This window comes from Chinchilla lanigera, unplaced genomic scaffold, assembly GCF_000276665.1.
Source record: "Chinchilla lanigera isolate Chin_1 unplaced genomic scaffold, ChiLan1.0 scaffold00007, whole genome shotgun sequence".
NCBI lineage: Eukaryota > Metazoa > Chordata > Mammalia > Rodentia > Chinchillidae > Chinchilla > Chinchilla lanigera.
This window is the reverse complement of record NW_004955408.1, coordinates 29684829-29701822: the sequence shown is the minus strand read 5'-3', so window position 1 is coordinate 29701822 and position 16994 is coordinate 29684829. Positions and strand designations below refer to the sequence as shown.

Below are 16994 nucleotides of genomic sequence, written 5' to 3'. Positions count from 1 at the left end.
ATCCAGGGCCTCACACATGCTAGGCAAGCACTCTGCCACTGAGCTATATTTCTATTCCTTTTTAGTTTATTTCTTTTTTTTTTTTTTTTTTTTTTTTTAGACAGGGTCTCGATATGTAGTTCAGGCAGACCTTGAGCTCACTTTGTAGCCCAGGGTGGTCTGGAACATACAATGATCCTCCTGCCTCAGCCTCCTGAGTGCTGGGATTACAAGCATGTGCCATCATGCCCAGTCTTTTTAGTTTATTTCTAGACAAAAGGACTGGCTGAGTTGCCCAGGCTGGCATCGGATTTGTAATCCTTCTGTCTCATCTTACTGAGTAGCTGGGATTACGTTGTTCATACAGGTGACATTGTGCACAGTGTCATATAGTTACTTTGTAGTCCATCCAACCCTTCAGGTTAACTCAGGTGGCAGTGACAGCGTACATTCTAGCAAATCAGCCTTTTGACTTCAAGTCCTCTAAGGTCCTACGTGAGAAACTGAACTTTAACACCACAAAATGTTTTCTCTTGAGTTAGGAGCTGTTTGTTATGCTTTTTATTCCTTTTAGTAAGAATCATGTTCCTCATCTGAGTTCCTGTTTTTAATGGGGCTGCTAGGGAGTTCCCATGTATCTGAAAATGTGTAGGCTTAGCACATCAATGCTGTTAATTCTTAGGGGTAGTGTACTGATTTCGGTCCTACCCACAGCTCTAACTCCTTTCAGTGGTGTTCACATTGTTCATAAAGTCTTTGTAGTAAAACTGCCTTTGGTCTTTTTGTGTGTGTGAGACAGAGGAATTTGTGAGATTACATTAGGTGTGTTCAAATTTTAGGGTAAATGCCCAAAACCAAAGAAGCCGTTTCTTTACTACCTTTCCTGTAGCCCAACGTCTAAATCTTCTAACCTGACTTGTGCCATGAGCGACAGGGACACTAGATGAGAAGCTTGTGGTGTCATAAGTTCAGTTGAGCACACATGTGCCCCCTTTGTGGCGGTCACCCACACACAGGTTAAGGGCCTTCCTCAGTCTGTGTAGCTCACGGGATGGAGCAGGCAGTCCCAGAAACAGAAACTATGATACCCTGATCTGAGGTAGATGCTAGCAACACCTTGTGGGAACAAGAAGGGAATGACCCAAATGGCCCAGGGACCTCTTCCCCAGAAAGCAGTGCCCAAGGTGAGGCTGGACGTGGGGTGGAAATCAGGCATTTGGGAGAAAGGGCTGATGTTCTGTGCGAAGTCTTGGAGCTGGGACACAGCAAACATGTTCTAGGCCCCGTGACTGTGCTGCGCTGAGGACTTCATATCAGTGTCTGAGTATGTAAGCGACTTAGGGTGAGGGTAGGGGGTGATGTTGGAGAGTTGATGAGGGCTGTTATCAGGATGGTGAGGGGCCCTACCTACCTGTGCTCCTGGCTTTTAATCTCAAAAGGTAATGAGGGAAGTGGGTAGGTGAGGGACAGCAGGGCGAGGTAGGGACTGTGGTGAACTGGACAGCACCGTTCCAGTGTAAGGGCAGCTGCAGTGTAGCTCTGGCCAGTGCCAGCGTTGGGGACCATGCAGTTTATTATTACCGGGTTTGTGGCATTTTAAGAGAAATTAGGATCCTGATTTCAGTTCAGTACAAAAAAATCCCTGCCTTTTAAGAGATGGCAACTAATTAAAGTATTTTAAAACCGCACCAGCAAAACAAAAGCCATCTGTGGGCCATATTCAACCATATTAGTGCTGGCTAAGGCTGATGGAAGCCCCTGGGGGATTTTTAACTAGGGAAAATTATGATCTGGTCCGGATTTTTGGAAAAGTTCTTTCAGGGCCTATAGAGAACAAATGAGGGGAAGTTGAACCAGGGAGGCAGGGAACCAATGAGAGCTTGGCTGTGATGCCAAGGTCCAGATGCAGTAATGGGGCATGGTGACCCAAGTACCAGGATCAGGATAGGAGGTGCGAGGAAAATTAGCTACAAGATAGTGGGTGCTGTAGATGACCCCGGGTGCCTGGTTTGATGAGTGAGGAGTGACCCAAGTGCCCAGGCCTGGCCAGGGAGGGTGAGGGTGGAGAGAAGGCTGTGTGGCTGGAGGGTGGGGACAGAGGTGTTAGTTACTTCCGAGACCCTTCTTGCTGGACAGTGGAAAAGATAGTGAGGTTATAAGAAGGGCAGGTACTAAGGACACCGTCCCTTTTGGTTTCCAGGGTGATCAACAGGATGAGGAGGAAGAGACCCAGATGAAGAAGTCAGAATCAGAGGTAGAGGTGAGAGCTGGGGTACATGGCAGGTGAGACATATAAGGGCTATCTCACTAGCCCAGCCCAGCCCTAACCCTGGACTTGTGCTCTCAGGAGGCAGCTGCCATTATTGCCCAGCGGCCTGACAACCCACGGGAATTCTTTAAACAGCAGGAACGAGTTGCGTCGGCCTCTGCGGGCAGCTGTGATGTGCCCTCACCCTTCAACCACCGATCAGGTAGTCCTCAGCTCCATCCCTATCCAACCCCCATTCCTCAGGTTATGGCCCTGGTCCCCTTTCGGACTCTTTCTTGGAAGAGAAGCCTTGCCCAAGGACCCCTTGGAGAAGGCAAGACCCCTCCCCCGGCATGTTTCTACCTGTGGCTTCCATGTGCAGGACCCCAGAAGGGCTGGGTGGTGGTGTGGATACTGGGCCTTGGCTGAGGTGGGGTACTGCAGAAGGCCAGCTGGGCAGCTCTGGTATGGGTGCAGGCACACCCCTGGCCGCCAGGGGACTAGGTCTGCCTTCCAGGGCCGTGGTGCATGTTGGGTAGGCTGTTGCCCTGGCCCTGAGTTTGAGCATCCTGGACCCTGCACCCAGGTTTCTGTTTGGCTTCTCGTGCAGCTTTTACCTCTCCCAAAGCTCCCTTCCATCCTTGTCTGCTGGTCTGAGTGTTGCACCTGCTGTGTGCTTGGCCCTGTTCGGGGCTGTAGGGGTGGAGCAGGTTGTCCTCAGTCATGCTGCTGCTCAGAGAGGCTGGCTGTGTGTGGCAGGCTTATATTGTGTCTGGTGCTGGTGGGAGGCATCTGATGGCTTGAGGCTGTGGCCCAGCTTGGCTGAATCTGCACCCTGGCTGAAAGCAGCTTGGACATCCAGGGCCAGCCCTGGGGGTGGGTGAGGCCTTGGGGTGGGGGGTGGGGGAGACTGACCCTCTCTTGTCCTCTGTCTCTTTCTCTGTCTGTCTCTCTTGGCAGGTCGTCCGTACTGCCCTTTCATAAAGGCATCGGACAGTGGGCCTTCCTCCTCCTCCTCCTCCTCCTCTTCCCCTCCACGGACTCCCTTTCCCTATATCACCTGTCACCGCACCCCAAACCTCTCTTCCTCCCTCCCATGTAGGTAGCAGCCCCAGGCCTCTGTGGGGGGGTAAGGAGGGTCCCGCTTCCCAGCAGCCCCCTCGCCCTCACTCCCCAGCCTGACTGCTGATCTCTGGTGTTTGTCCCCAGAGCAGGTACTGCCTGCCTCTTGCCCCAGGCCCTGCAGGGTGCTGGCCCCCAGGGGCCTGGTTTACAGGGTCTGGAGCTGTGGTTTGGCCCCCGTGGGGCCTGGGGAGCTCACAGCCCCCACCCAGACTCCAGAGACGAGATGCTGGCCAGGCCCCAAGGTGGACAATCCTGGTCCCTCCTGGCTCCTCCACTCTCACTGACCAACCTGGGGGCTTATTCCACAGGCAGCCACCTGGACAGCCACCGGAGGATGGCACCTACCCCCATTCCTGCCCGGAGCCCATCTGACTCCAGCACAGCCTCCACCCCTATCACTGAGCAGATCGAGCGGGCCCTGGATGAGGTCACATCCTCGCAGCCTCCACCACTGCCACCCCCAGCCCCACCAGCCCCAGGTGAGAGAGGAACCCCACATGTACAGGGCTAACATCAGGAACCCCAGCTTGCCATAGCAACTCCCCAGGGATCTAGAGCACCTGTCAACAAGGCTGCAGTGTCTTGGAAGTGGCCGTGGCAGGGAGGAGCTCTGCAGTCAGACTTGGCCTCCATAAACCTCAAAATCTCATGTCTGAAGTGGAGGTCAGGCCTTCCTCCTGGTTCTGCTGAATGGCTTGATGGTTTAAAGATGCAAGGTAGAGGGATATGGAGGAGCACTTTGTGCTGAACAGTGCCCCATGCAGAAGTCTTAGCAGAGGTGTATTTTCCCAGCTGCCCCTGGCCCCCTTACTCCTTAGGGGAGGGGCAGGGTATTGTAGAGAGGGTCTTCTTCCTTCTCCAAGGGGGTCGATTGCATCTGTCTCTTCCATCTGTGCTGTAACAGAGAACAAGGAGCCCAGCCCCAGCCTGGACACTGAAGAAACCTGCAAGGAAGCCAGAGCAGCAGGCCCTCAGGCCTGGGCTGGCCCCATGGTGGAGGCTCCTCAGGCACAGGAGCTTCCCCAGGGGCAGGGCTGTGCCGTGGAGGACTTGATGTTCATGGAGTCTCCATCGAAGGCTGTCCTGGCTGCCCCTGTGGAGCCTGCCACAGCTGATAGCACTACGGCCAACCTCGACAACCTCTCAGAAGTCGACACCCATACAGCTGACACCATTGAAACCGCCACTGACACCGCTGTTGCCAACAATATCACCCCCACCACTGCCAGCCTCGTAGACCTATGGCCTGGCAATGGGGAAGGGGTCTCAGCACCTCAGGCAGAACCTAGGGCCCCCACACCACCCTTGGGTGCTGAGGCCACCCTGGCAGAGGTGCCTCTACTTGATAAGGTGGTACAAGAGCCACTTGTGCCAGTGGGTGAAGGCTGTGCCAACCTGCTCAATTTTGATGAGCTGCCTGAGCCCCCAGCCACCTTTTGTGACCCAGAGGAGGAAGTAGGAGAGCCCCTGGTTGCCTCCCAGGCTCCAACTCTGCCTTCTGCTCTAGAGGAGGTGGATCAAGAGCCAGAGCCAGAGCAGGAGCTGGAGCAGGAACCCCACCTACTGACCAATGGCGAGACCACCCAGAAGGAGGGGACCCAGGTGGGGCAAGGGCAGGTTGATGTGAGGGGTAGCAGTTTGGGCTCCAGCAGAGGGCAGACTCTGCTTGCAGTAGCAACCCCTTTTCACTGTGACCTCATTGGGGGGGAAGCTCCATTCCACTCTCCTTCTCTGGTGTAGCTCTGCTTTTGTTCCCAAGGTAGGCTTCTTTGTTTCCCTGGCAACCACTGATGGAATCATTGGTTGCTGGGGAAACGGGCTCCAACCTGATAGGTCAGCCCTATCCCTAGTGGGTGGGGCCTTGTGACCGGTGGCTTTCCCCTGCAGGCCAGCGAAGGGTACTTCAGTCAATCACAGGAGGAGGAGTTTGCCCAATCCGAAGAGCTGTGTGCAAAGGCACCACCTCCTGTGTTCTACAACAAGCCTCCAGGTAGTATTGGAATGGAGGATGGGAAGGAATTGGCGTGAGGGTGCAGGGTTTGAGTGTGGGTCAGCGGCATCCCTGACATGCAGGTGACTCAGTTCCCAGAGGCTGGGCCATCTTTTTAACTTCTCTTCACTCTCAACACTGCAGAAATTGATATCACCTGCTGGGATGCAGACCCAGTACCAGAAGAAGAGGAAGGCTTCGAGGGTGGCGATTAGTGGTGGCTCCTGCTCTCTGGCTGCCCTTGCCAAGGCTGCCCTCACCAAGGCTGCCCACCTGTGCGGGCCTCTGGTCAGATGGCCCACAGCGCCTGCATCTGCAGCAGCTCCGCCTGGCACCTCCTCTGGATTCCAGCTCTGGCCGGGGACTTTTCCGCTTCCTTACCCACAGGGCCTGACTTTTACAGCTTTTCTTTCTTTTTTTTTAAAAAGTTGATAGGAGACTTGTACAGTTGACTGGTTTTCCTCTCGTTGGTAGTTGAGACGCTGTTGCAAATCCCTACCCCCACCCCCAACCTGGTCCAGATTGTAGCTTAGTCCTCCCTGCTCAGCTGGTCAGGGTGGAGGCCTCACCCCGCTTCGGGTCTGGAGTGGGGGAAGTTCTGGTGGGACAATGTGCCCCCACCTCTTTTCCTAGTTTTATGTTTCTCGGAAAAATATCACTTTGTATTCTCTGTCCAGGGCTTCAGATATTTTGCACGAATTTTAAAACATGGCAATAAATGGCTCGTGGGCTCTGGTTCCCTGGGACCCCTCCCTGCCCTTCTCTTGACCCTTTCCTGCCTGGCCAGAAGGAAGCAGTAGGCCCAGCTGGGGCCTCTCGGCTTCCCCGCCCTCTCCTGCCGGGCAGGTCCCAGGCTGGAGGCCCTAGGCATGATTCAGGTCAGGGCTATGGATGGAGCCCAGAGGGTTTGGGTGGTCTCTTCCAAATTCCTTCTTCTTTGCTTGGGTTCCTTTTTCACGTTCAGTAACTGTTTTTTTGGAAAGCACAAACTTCTGTAACGGGTCGTGCTTATGTCTGTTAATAAAGAAATCCAGATCCCTTCGGGCCTACTGCTCTGGGCCTCCAGGGGCTGATCTGGAGGGCTGCCTGTCTGCCCTGACCCGGTTCCCAGCTCCTCCCACCTCCAAGGCCACAGCATCTCTCTGCTACCAAGGCGTGTCCTAACTCTGATCTCAAAGGCAAGCTCGGTGGAGACGGTGGCCCTCTGAGTAACTAGCCTGTAGTTTCCAAACGCTGACCTACGTTCAGTGCTATAGGCCCAGGCCTGGTGGTGGCGGAAACGCGTATATGCATTTCCTCATGTTAAGGCCTCAACATGTCTGGCCACCAGAACCTTACGCGCATGCAGCGGGTGTCCCCTCCGCTTGTACCAAAGCAGATCACACACCTTTATTATCCTCAAAATGTAACAAACGGGGTATGAAATCCCTCCCTCCCCCCTCCCCCACAGTCCAAGGGAAGCATTTAAAAAGCCCCGCAGTCAGGCCAGGAGTTCGCCGGTGGGGCCCAGGACGCCGGGCGCCCCTCTATACGGCTGTAGTCCTCCCGAACAAAGGGATGGAGACCGGCAGACGCCAAGCTCCGTGCTCCAAGGGCTCGCGGCTGCTGAGCTCTGAGTCGGTCCAGCTGGGGAAGACCCGGCGGCTCCGGTCGGCCTGCAGACAGAGGGCGGGGCAGGGCGCTGCGGGCCGTGGGGCGCTGGGCAGGTGCAGCGCCGAGGTGTAGCCCCGGTCCAGGAAGAGCGGCTTGTAGCTGGGCGGCGGCTGTTCCTGTTTCTCCGCGCTATCGCGGCGGCTCAGAAAGGGCGTAACGATCTTGCGGTAGAGGCCGCGCGTGTCCGTGAGCACCTCGCTGTAGGGCGGCGGCGGCTCTGCCATCAGCACCGCCTCTTCATAACACGGTGGCTTGGACATGTCCGATTCCGCTGCAGAACAGGAAGCGGTCCGAGGGGGTGAGGCCACCGGCCCCCAGCCACTGGCACTGGCCTTGACCAGGCGCCCGCCCCAGCCCACTCTTCCCTTTTTCTCAGAGAGGCTGTCGTGGTGCGCCCACCCCTCACCGAGGACCCCCCGCCGGCTCCGGCCACCGAGGGGAGCCGAGCACTTACCTTGACGCGGGTAGCTCCAGGGCCGGGGCGGCACCGAGAGGTGCGGCAGCGCGTGGTGGTGCGGATGCGGGTGTGGGTGCGCGTGCTGCTGCGCGGGCCCGTGGTGCAGCAGGGGGTGCACGTGTACGTGTGGATGCGCGTGCGCCGGCGCCTCCAGGCGACCGCGGTGCGGTGGTGGCGGCGGCGCCAGGCCCGGCGGACTTCCGGCCACGCTGCCCTCGAGCTCCAGAGGCTCCAGCTCTAGGGCGCGCAGGTTCTGCTCGCGCAGTCGCTCCTCCTGGCGCCGTTTGAGACGGCGGCGCAGGAAGCTGCAGAAGCAGCAGAGCAGGACAATGAGACCCCAGATGAGCCAGAAGCCGGCGAAGCACGTGAGGAACGTGTAGGTGCCCTGGGACATCACCATGGCGGCGGCGTGAGCAATGCGTCCTCAGCAGCTTCACTGGACACTGGGCTCCTCTGCGTGGCCCCGAACCCGCGTCACGCTCCCAGGTGCCGCCAGCGTCATCCGGGGACCCGCGGCTGGGGGCTGCCTGCGGCGTGGCTCAAGTCGTGTGCGCGCCGGCGAGGGACAGCTGCGGCGCCCTCTCCTTCCCATGGCGCCGGCCAGCGCGCGAAAGTGCTTCACCCAGGGCCGCGAGGGACCTGCGGGGCAGACATAGGGCGCAGTGAAGGCGCGCCGTGGTCCCTGACGACTTCCAGGCCTGTGCCGGCCTCCCGAGTAGTTCCAGGGAAGCCGCCTCCGTGGGAACCCCCGCACTCCCCGGGGGCCCGGTGACGTCACCGATGCAGATGACGTCACACCTCGAGGTTTCCCTAGTAGGGTTTTCCCGGATTCTAGACCCGACTGCCGCGAAGCCCAGGTGCGGACGGGACCCAAAGTGAGCCAGCAGGGGGCGCGCGAAGGCCAGGTTTGAGCGTTGAGCTCGCGCGAGAGATTCGCCACCCGCAACCCCTGGGTGTAGGCCACCCCAGCTCGGAAATGGTTTCGGAGGCCTGTGAATACCCAGGCGCTGAAGAGTCTCGGCGAGGCTCCTCTGAGCGAGGAAGGGCGGGCCACTTCTCGAGCCCCACAAGCAGCCCTCCTGGCGCCCAGCTCCAGGACATCCGGCCCTGCCCTTGGGCCTCCGGGTCTTCGCTGCGCCCGCCCCGTACAGGGGCTCGGGTTGGCAGCTGACTGCCCTGCGTGCCTCGGCCCTGCCTTTGTTTGCGCCGCCTGACCAGCCGCGAGGGGGTGGGCCAGGCCCTTCCTTTCCTCGGGTTGCCTCGCCTGTAGGATTCCAGCTTCCCCGCCTCCTGCACAAACGCAGCCCCACTTGGCTCCTCCACGCCATCTCCAGGCCGCTGTCTCCCTTCCCCCAATTCCTGTCTCTCTCCGCAGAGATGAGGAAAAGTAGATGAGATTTGGAAGCTCATCTTCCTCGGATCCACCTGGCCCTGCACTCACTCACTCGAGGCTGGCATCGCTAGTTCCACGTCTGTCCACAGCCACACCGAGGGGCAGCCTGGCACCCCAGAGGTGTGTAGCCAGGAGCCCTGCCTTTGTGCAGTGAGGGGCAGCCGGTGACTCCCCCCCACGGACCAGAAGGGGGACCTTCTTGGGTGCTTTATACCAGGCGCTTTGACACAGAACCCTTTAGGGTACACAGACAGGATTGTGGGAGCAAGGAGTTGTGCAGACGGCAGGTGGCAGAACCTAGTTTGACCTCAGGCTTGGCCACAAAACCCTATCCTGAGTGGGATGAGAGAGTGTTGCTGCCTGAACTACTCTGTGGGCCTCATTCAGAGCCCCAGGACCTTCCCATCCTTAGCACATTGAAGGCAGGCGAGCATACATTCACTGTTTTGGGGCCCATAGCCTGAGCCCCAAGCTGGGAGGATGCCAGGCCACCCCACATTCTCCCCAGATGGCTCCTGTCTGACTCTGTGGCTGCCTTCAGCCATGTGCCACCAGGTGCCCGTGCCAGTCCTTTTTGCCGGGCCTGCGTTCTAGAACAGACAACGTCAGGAACAATAGCTCTGCCCACCCCCTCAACAACCCCGCCATGAGGCTGCCATGGCGACGCAGCCTAGATAAAAACACGATGCTGCCAGTCACTGGGAGTTAATTAAGTCTGCTGTTCTCCTTTTGCCGAGCCCTCAGGAGCAGGAATGTTCAGAGGAAATTTTGGCAGTAACTAGAGGTTCCCCTTCTTGGTAGGACAGAAGCAACTATGGTCAGACAGGCACTTAGGGGGCTGGGGGTAATGGGGTTTAGAGGAATTAGAAATGCCTGTCAAAAGCCAGCCCCGGTGGCACATGCCTCATTTGACACCCTCAGTAGTAGTCCCAGTTACTTGGGGGGTGCTGAGGCAGGAGGATCACTTCAGCCCCAGAGTTTGAGGCCATTGGGGCTGGGGTTTTAGCTCAGCGGCACAGCGCCTGCCTGGCAAGCACAAGGTCGTGAGTTCGATTTCTGGTACCGGAAAAAAAAAAAAAAAGAAAAGAAAACTTGCATCTCTTGAATGACCAATATTGTTGAGAATTTTTGGAAAAAAACAAACAAACAAAGAAAAAACATTGTGAAGGACCATCAGGATCTGTCCCTCCTTCCATACAGATTGAGACAGGGTCTCACTATGTAGTTCAAACCAGCCTTGAATTTGCTATATAGCCTAGGCTGCCTTCCAACTTGCAGCAATCCTCCTGCCTCAGCCTCCCAAGTGCTGGGATTACAGGCGTGCACCATTACACCCGGCCTTTCCATTCATTATCCTGTGTGATCAACATCACCTAGTCACTGCTGGTCATGCCAATTTCATAGGTGAGGAGAAAGAAGCCAATTACTTGTCCCAGGTCATGCAACTAATAAGAAGAGCTAAGATGTAGCTGGCATCTGAATTCAAATTGTCCACCTTCTTTGTGTCACAAATGAGATGTAAATGAAAAGCCCAGCGTTTGTGAGCACTCAGTACATGAGGACTTGGCAGCTACTGGGGAGCTGGACAGTGTGGCCAGCTAGGAGCCTTAAATGTGAATTCTTGTTCTTCCACAAAGGCACTGGAATGCCTGACCACGAGCTCACTGCTGCCTTGGACTAGCTCAGGCTGGGAAAGTACTGCACAGAATGAGGGGCAGAATGGCAGCTCCAGGCTTAACAAGGAACCAAAGACAGGGTCTGTGCCCTGAGGGTGCCCAGTTTAGCAGGCTGGGCTTAGGCCAGACTGGCACAAGCCACACCCCAAATCTATCTGGTGCTGTTTGACACCCCTCAGCTAGGAAGTTAAGAATTACTGTCACCAAGCTGGGCATGGTAGCACAGGCTTGTAATCCTACCACTTGGGAGGCTGAGGCAGGAGGATTGTTGTGAGTTTGAGACCAGCCTGGGCTACAAAGTGAGCTCAAGGCCAGCCTGAACTGCATAGCAAGACCTTGTCACAATAAGACCAAAAAAAAAAAAAAAAAAATCACTGCCACATTTTATAGATTAGTCAGAGAGGGGCAGTCTCTCACATGGGGTTTCAAGGCTGAGATGGCCCTCTGACCCTAGTCTGGCTCCAAACCCTAGCTCGAGGGGTGAGAATTTGATACTAAACACTGCGCCTGCGTGGCTACCACAGGCCCCCATAGGGCCACAATCAGGCCTGTAGCTTCCTTCCTGGTTACTCTGTATATAATGATCTAGTCCACAATAGGTGCCTAGTAATGTAAACACTGAGTCTTTCAAATCTTTTAAAATGCTCTATTGACCAGGCTAAAGTTCTTGAAGCCTCCCAGAAAGGCCTCCCCTTTGCTCTTTATGCCTGTGTACCTTCTTGTAATTGTCTGGGGACCCCTTAGACTCATAGCCTCTTGCTTGAAGCCACTGGCCTTGACAAACCCCTCCAGACAGTAGCAAACACCTGCCACATGTCCAACTCTGCTATTTGTTAATAGCCATGCCCTTCAGATGGACTTATTTGTACGCCTGCCATCTTACTATTTGTTTTCTTTCTGTTTTCTTTCATTCTTTTTGTTTGTTTGTTTGTTTGTTTGGTTTTTCTCTGGTACCGGGAACCGAACTCACGACCTTGCGCTTGCCAGGCAGGCACTTTGCCGCTGAGCTAAATCCCCAGCGCCTGTTTTCTTTCATTCTAGGTAGTGTTGGGATTCCATCTTGGGAATTCCTTGGGATTCCATCTTGATTTATGTGTAGTGTTTTTGAGCATGTCTGGGTATAGTTTTGGGCCACACTCACTGGCAACACAGGAGGAAAATGAAAGCAAGACCTGGGGTGTTTTATAACCTCCACGCTGCCTCAGTTTCCTCATCAGTACCCATGAGGAAGGTTGAGCTAGTCCATTGCCGAGGGCATGCCACTGAGCAACAGACACTAGCTCTGATGATGGCAGCTTCTGAACTAGGGGTGCAGAGATGTGTGTGTCCTTAAGGTGCCCCCTGCCTGAGGGCTGACCACCATGCAGAGTTCTCACAGTCTTCCTAAGAAGAAGTCTTTCTATTTGACTGATGAGAATACTTGGCTATTAAGAGATTAAATGACATCCAAGGGCCAGAGATCTCATATTCTAGGGTGTAGCTGCATTGCTGAGGGCACCTACAACATTGCTTCTCTGCAGGAACCCTGGCCCCTCAACCTTAGACTCCAAAGATCTGCTACTGGGTTCTTTATCTCAGCAACGGGCTCATCATTCATCTCACCCATCAAATTCTCAATGCAGTGTCTTCATCTGTCTATGTCCTTTGGTTCTCCTGCCACTGGCCTGGTCAGGCCACCATTACCTCTCACCTGGAGCCCTATTATCATGCTTGCCATATGCTACACCCCTTCACAGCCTACCCATTCTCCATGCTGCCTATTTGCCCTCAGTCCTCCCTGTCTGAACCCTCCAATTCCTCTTTGTTGTTTCAGAAGACAGTCTTACCCTTCACATGGTTCAGATTGATGCCTCTCAAACTTTCGTGAGCATGCAAGCTATATAAATGGCTTGTCAAAACAGAGGGCCAGGCCCCCTTTTGGGCTCCTTCAGTAGGTCTGGGATGGGGCCCCAGAGTTTGCACATCTAACAAATTCCCAGCAGATGTTGGGCCAGGAGCACTCCGTGACCTAAACTGTGCCCTCCGGGATGAGCCTTGGCCAAGGCCACTTCATCTTCTGGCACATTTTCCTGGAGAAGTAATTCCTGAGCCACCTCACCTGCCCAGGGATGGATGAGAATAAAGCCCAGTGATCTCAGACTGTTCAGAAATGGCCTGTGTCCACCAGAGGCTGCCTCTGCCTTGGTCCCCTGGCATATGGTAGTTCAAAAGCCACTTGTTTGGCCCTAGGTATAAGATAAGGAACACCTCAGGAGCTGGGTTGCCATCCAAATCATTCCTGAGGATGTCTGCCATTTACCACCAAGTCACCAGGAAAGAAGTCATCACCCAGCATTCAGCTCTCACTGCATGGATTATAAGCAAACTGAGAACCATATCTGTGGACAAAAGGAAAAAGACAACCTGGAGGCACAGACCAGGGTCTCTGGAGGAAGGAAATCCCAGGTGGCAGGTGCTCTGGGTGACCAGGGAGAGTCCTACAATGAGGCGTGGGCCTGCTGGTACTCAGGTGAGGGGCCGGAGACTCAGACTCACAAAGACAGGAAGGAGGGAGGAGAGTGTGATGTGGTGTGGTGTGAGGATGGAGTCCTGTGTGCCCTGTACACACCCCTGGCATCTTTACAGTCATGATCTTAGTAACACTCAGGAGGTGGCTGTTGTCATCCTCATCCTGGAGACAAGGATGTAGCCTCAACAAGGTGCTGGGTCCTACTGAGGCCCGTGGAGTCATATGGCTGTGAAGCTCTGATGAGTGCAAAGCCCACTGACAAGAAAGGGTATTTCAGGGAGGCACTGGTGACATATTTACACCCTTTCCAGACCAAGATGGGAGGACTGACACAGAAGAGAAATGATTGAACTTATCCCGGCTCCCAAAGTCAGCCAGGCAATGGAGCAACAGTAAAGTACTACTAGCTTGGTACCCCAGCCAGTGGGTAGAATCTCTACAACCCAACCCTGACATTGGGAAACTGCAAACAACAGAGTGGGCAAAGGCCCTTTGCAGGCTAGTGTCTTCTGTACCGGCCTCCAGCAGCTTGTGTGTATATGGGGTGGGGAGCTGGATATTCAAAGACCTGACTGAGTAAACCTCTTTCTGTGGCTTCCTCTGCTTCTATCCTCTCATCCAGCATGAGAGCTAACTACCTGTCCTTGCAAGGGAGGCAGCCACACAGTGTGTTTATACATGTGGGGTCCCCCTCTTACTAAGGCCAGTGTGATGTAACGTGCAGAGCACTGAGGTGCAGCCTTAGGTTCAAATCCTGTCTCTGCCCTAACTGAGCCATGTGATCACACTCTGGCTACTCCCATTCTTGACTGAAGCTTCTTCACCTGTAGGACAAGGGATAATAAGACCTGCCTAGTAGTACCAAGGAGGGAGCACAACTGATGAAGATTTTGATAACATCCAAGGCCAACATGGACAGCTGAATGTAACTGACTAAACACCAGCACCATGCGGCCTGGAGAGGCTCAACTGTGAACACCAGCCCATGGGAGTAGAATGTATGCAGCCTGGGGGTGGTCCAGCAAAACTACCCTCATTTTACCATGGACCAAAGGCCTCAGACTCCTGACCCTCAGCTTGAACACAGCTCATAGATACATTTTGTTGGCCTACAACCTATTTTTAAAAATATTCTGATTGGTTACCAGCATTTAAAAACCAGATTTTGCATGAAGGCCTGGATTTCTTGAACATTTGAAAACTGGACAATCTGGTCATACCAAATCCACATCTCACAAAAGTTCCATCAACTGGAGTTAAGCACTCCCTGGACCACCTCACTCATTCTCATTCCATTGCCCCCTGGCCCATGGAAGCACCTGGCTTTCCCACCTCTGAGCTATACTGGGTATCCACAGGGTCCAGCACTGCCTGGGCCCACCTTTGCTGTTCTCCCACAGCCAGGAATGCAGGCTGAAAAGGCCACAGAGACAATGAACCAGACTAAGGACTTAGGGATTTCCCAGGGGGCTGAGGCAGTCCTCACTGCTTGCTCTCAGCCAGGGAGAGAAAATGGAGGGAGACAGGAAGCCAGCCGGCAGCAGCACAATCCTACAAAGCATCTGAGGCAGCAAGAATCCGGCTGATTTTGCTGGAAGAGGGAAAGGTGTACCAAGGCTTGAAAGAAGGAACTTCCTCACTGGAGGAATGTGAAGGAAGGTTAAGAATGCTCCCCTGGAAGGCTCTAGGGTTTTCTACCTTGATCACATAAACTGTGTATGCAGGCTGAGAGGGGCTTTGCCAGTAGAGAAACTGGCAATGGAAACCTAGCTCTACCTCTTACTGGTTGCATGACCTCAGACAAGTCACTTCACCTGCCTGAGCCTCAGTCTCCATCTAAAAGGAGGATAATAAACTTACCTTCCACAATTGCTGTAAGAATTGGGAGATAATAGGTCCAGAGGCCTTACACAGAACATGAAAAGAATGAAAGGAGCCTATGAATAATCCCCAAGGCCCATCTGTCTGCAGGAGACTCAGACCTGATTTCCCAGGCATTATCCATCTATGGACACCTTATGCCAAGACCTCAAATGCCCCAGACACCTGTCACCTCTGATGCCCAGGATACCTCCTTAGATGGGAAAGGAAACCTAAAGGTGGTTGTGGTCTCAGGCATGCTGGAGCCAAAGCCTGTGGTCAGGGCTGGCAACTGCTGAGTCAGGCCATGGAGTGCTGGCAGAGGGGGCATTTCTCTCTCCAGCACACCGCCTGCTGAGGGACGGTTGGGAGGGGAGCCAGAGGTCATTTCCTCTGACTCAGTGGCCATTCTCTTCCCAGAGGAGTCCCCTGGAAGACAGGGCACCTCCATGTGGCAGTGGCCTCTCTGCTGGCCAACCTGCATGCCACCCTTCACAGTTAAGGCATTGTGCTGAGACATGAAAGGGACACTTGTGGACCAAACAGTGGGCTGGGTCTCTCCCATTTGGCCTGAGCTTCAGCTTCCCTGGGTCAGCAATGTCCTTTCCTCTGTTCCTGCCCACTCACTTCCACTGCTCCCTGGAGAAGGATGGCTAGGAACCCAGAACAGAGACTATCTCCAGCCCATGGGGCAGTCTGGCACCTGCTCTGGTCAAGAGGAGGTGGAGGAAGTCAAGTTTTTTTTCTCTCCCCTGATAAGGAACATGGCCTCTGGGAAATACAACTCAGGCCATGCAGGGAGGGAGCGGGAGAAGGCCCTGGGCAGTGATAACGGTGGTGAGAGCTATGGAGTAGGGACCCCAGATCCAGCCTCCCTGCCTCATCTCTCGGCAAGCTTAGGGTCTGGGCCGCCTCCACGTTTGCAGCCACCCTAGGAGCCCTGCTGCAACGATTGCAGCCACGTGGGAGCCAGCTCGTGCCCACGGAGCCGCTCACCCCCAGCCCCCACCGTCGACGAGCTGGGGAGGCAGGCACACCCAGACGAGCCACAGGGACATTCCCCCCATGGCGCCCATCTCTCTCCCCGCGCCCCCGGCTCTGGCCCCGCGTGGGGTGGGGGAGGGGTATCGCCACCCCTCAGTCGCGTTGCCGGGGAGCGCAACCCCGTTGCTGTGGCAACCGTTTCCAAGCGAACTGGTGGCTGCTCGCGCCCGCTCGGGCTCCTTCGCTCACTGGCGCCCTCCTTCCCTCTCCCTCCCTCCAGTGTGGGCTGGGGGAGGGTCTACCCGTGGCCCGGGCCGGGGGTCCTGGGCGGCGACCCCCGGCCAGGGAGCAGAGCTGCCCGCGGGGAAGGACTCAGCCCTGGGACCATCTTCCACCAGCCCTCCAAACCTGCCCAACTCGCAGCCGCCGCGGTACTCACGGGCCCAGACATCCTCCTCGAGCTCAGCTTCCGCCTTGGGGCGACCGGCCCAGAGGACTGAGTCCCCGGCCTGTGGGAGGCGGCGGTATCTGCAGCTGCCCCGGGGAGCAGACAGTGGCAGCAAAAGCGGCTCCGAGCGCGGGGCTGGAGGCAGGGGGCGCGCGCACGGCCGCGTACGCGGCGCGTGCCAGCCCAGCGTGCGCGCGCGCGGCAGCCAGCAGAGGGCCCCTCACCCCACCCCTACCCACCGACACACGCTGACAAGGAGGCTGCCCCTAGAGGGAAGGGGGTGCGTGGGATGCAGCACCCCCCGGCCGCGCCCAGACGGGGTACACAAGGGCGCCAAGTTCACACCCTCAGGGCATCCTGCACAGGGAATGCACACACCACACACCTCTTAGTGATAGGCTGCTCGGTGGCGGAGGGGACACACCGGCAGACCCAAGCACACATCGGTCTGCATACTTAGCCGAGCAGCTGAGGTTAAGAACCCCGATGTGCACATGGCTCAGCTTGGAGACCATACCGTATACACACAACGACAGGCTACTGCACACACACAGTGGGTAGGAGTTCGAGTCGCAGCGACTCCAGTGTGGCTCCCTCCTAACTCATACCCACACCCGCTGTGTCCCCATCGGGCATACATCACCAGATGCCAAAGTACGAAGAAGCACAAGG

General features: G+C 55.7%; 2 protein-coding genes across 3 annotated transcripts in view; one reads left to right on the top strand and one right to left on the bottom strand.

The window, feature by feature from the left end:
• Dbn1 (drebrin 1) overlaps positions 1 to 6381 on the top strand; it is a gene marked incomplete at its 5' end in the record, with an annotated part of 9976 nt that extends 3595 nt beyond the window's left edge. The window contains 7 exon segments of the mRNA XM_013506526.1: positions 2180 to 2239; positions 2327 to 2450; positions 3188 to 3325; positions 3661 to 3831; positions 4257 to 4954; positions 5240 to 5342; positions 5487 to 6381. Coding sequence (XP_013361980.1) covers positions 2180 to 2239; positions 2327 to 2450; positions 3188 to 3325; positions 3661 to 3831; positions 4257 to 4954; positions 5240 to 5342; positions 5487 to 5557 — 1365 coding nt within the window.
• A 328-nt stretch (positions 6382 to 6709) lies between these two features.
• Prr7 (proline rich 7 (synaptic)) lies at positions 6710 to 16569 on the bottom strand. Of its 2 annotated transcripts, none has more exons than XM_005376435.2 (3): positions 16314 to 16569; positions 7450 to 8091; positions 6710 to 7266 (listed from the first exon to the last, which is right to left on the bottom strand). In XM_005376435.2, the coding sequence occupies exons 2-3, from the start codon at positions 7850 to 7852 to the stop codon at positions 6869 to 6871; spliced, it is 801 nt and encodes a 266-aa protein (XP_005376492.1). In that variant the 5' UTR covers positions 7853 to 8091; positions 16314 to 16569; the 3' UTR covers positions 6710 to 6868. The 2 variants fall into 2 exon arrangements, with proteins under 2 accessions (XP_005376492.1, XP_013365298.1); XM_013509844.1 differs by lacking the exon at positions 16314 to 16569 and adding an exon at positions 8453 to 9819.
• Between the last annotated feature and the right edge of the window lie 425 nt (positions 16570 to 16994).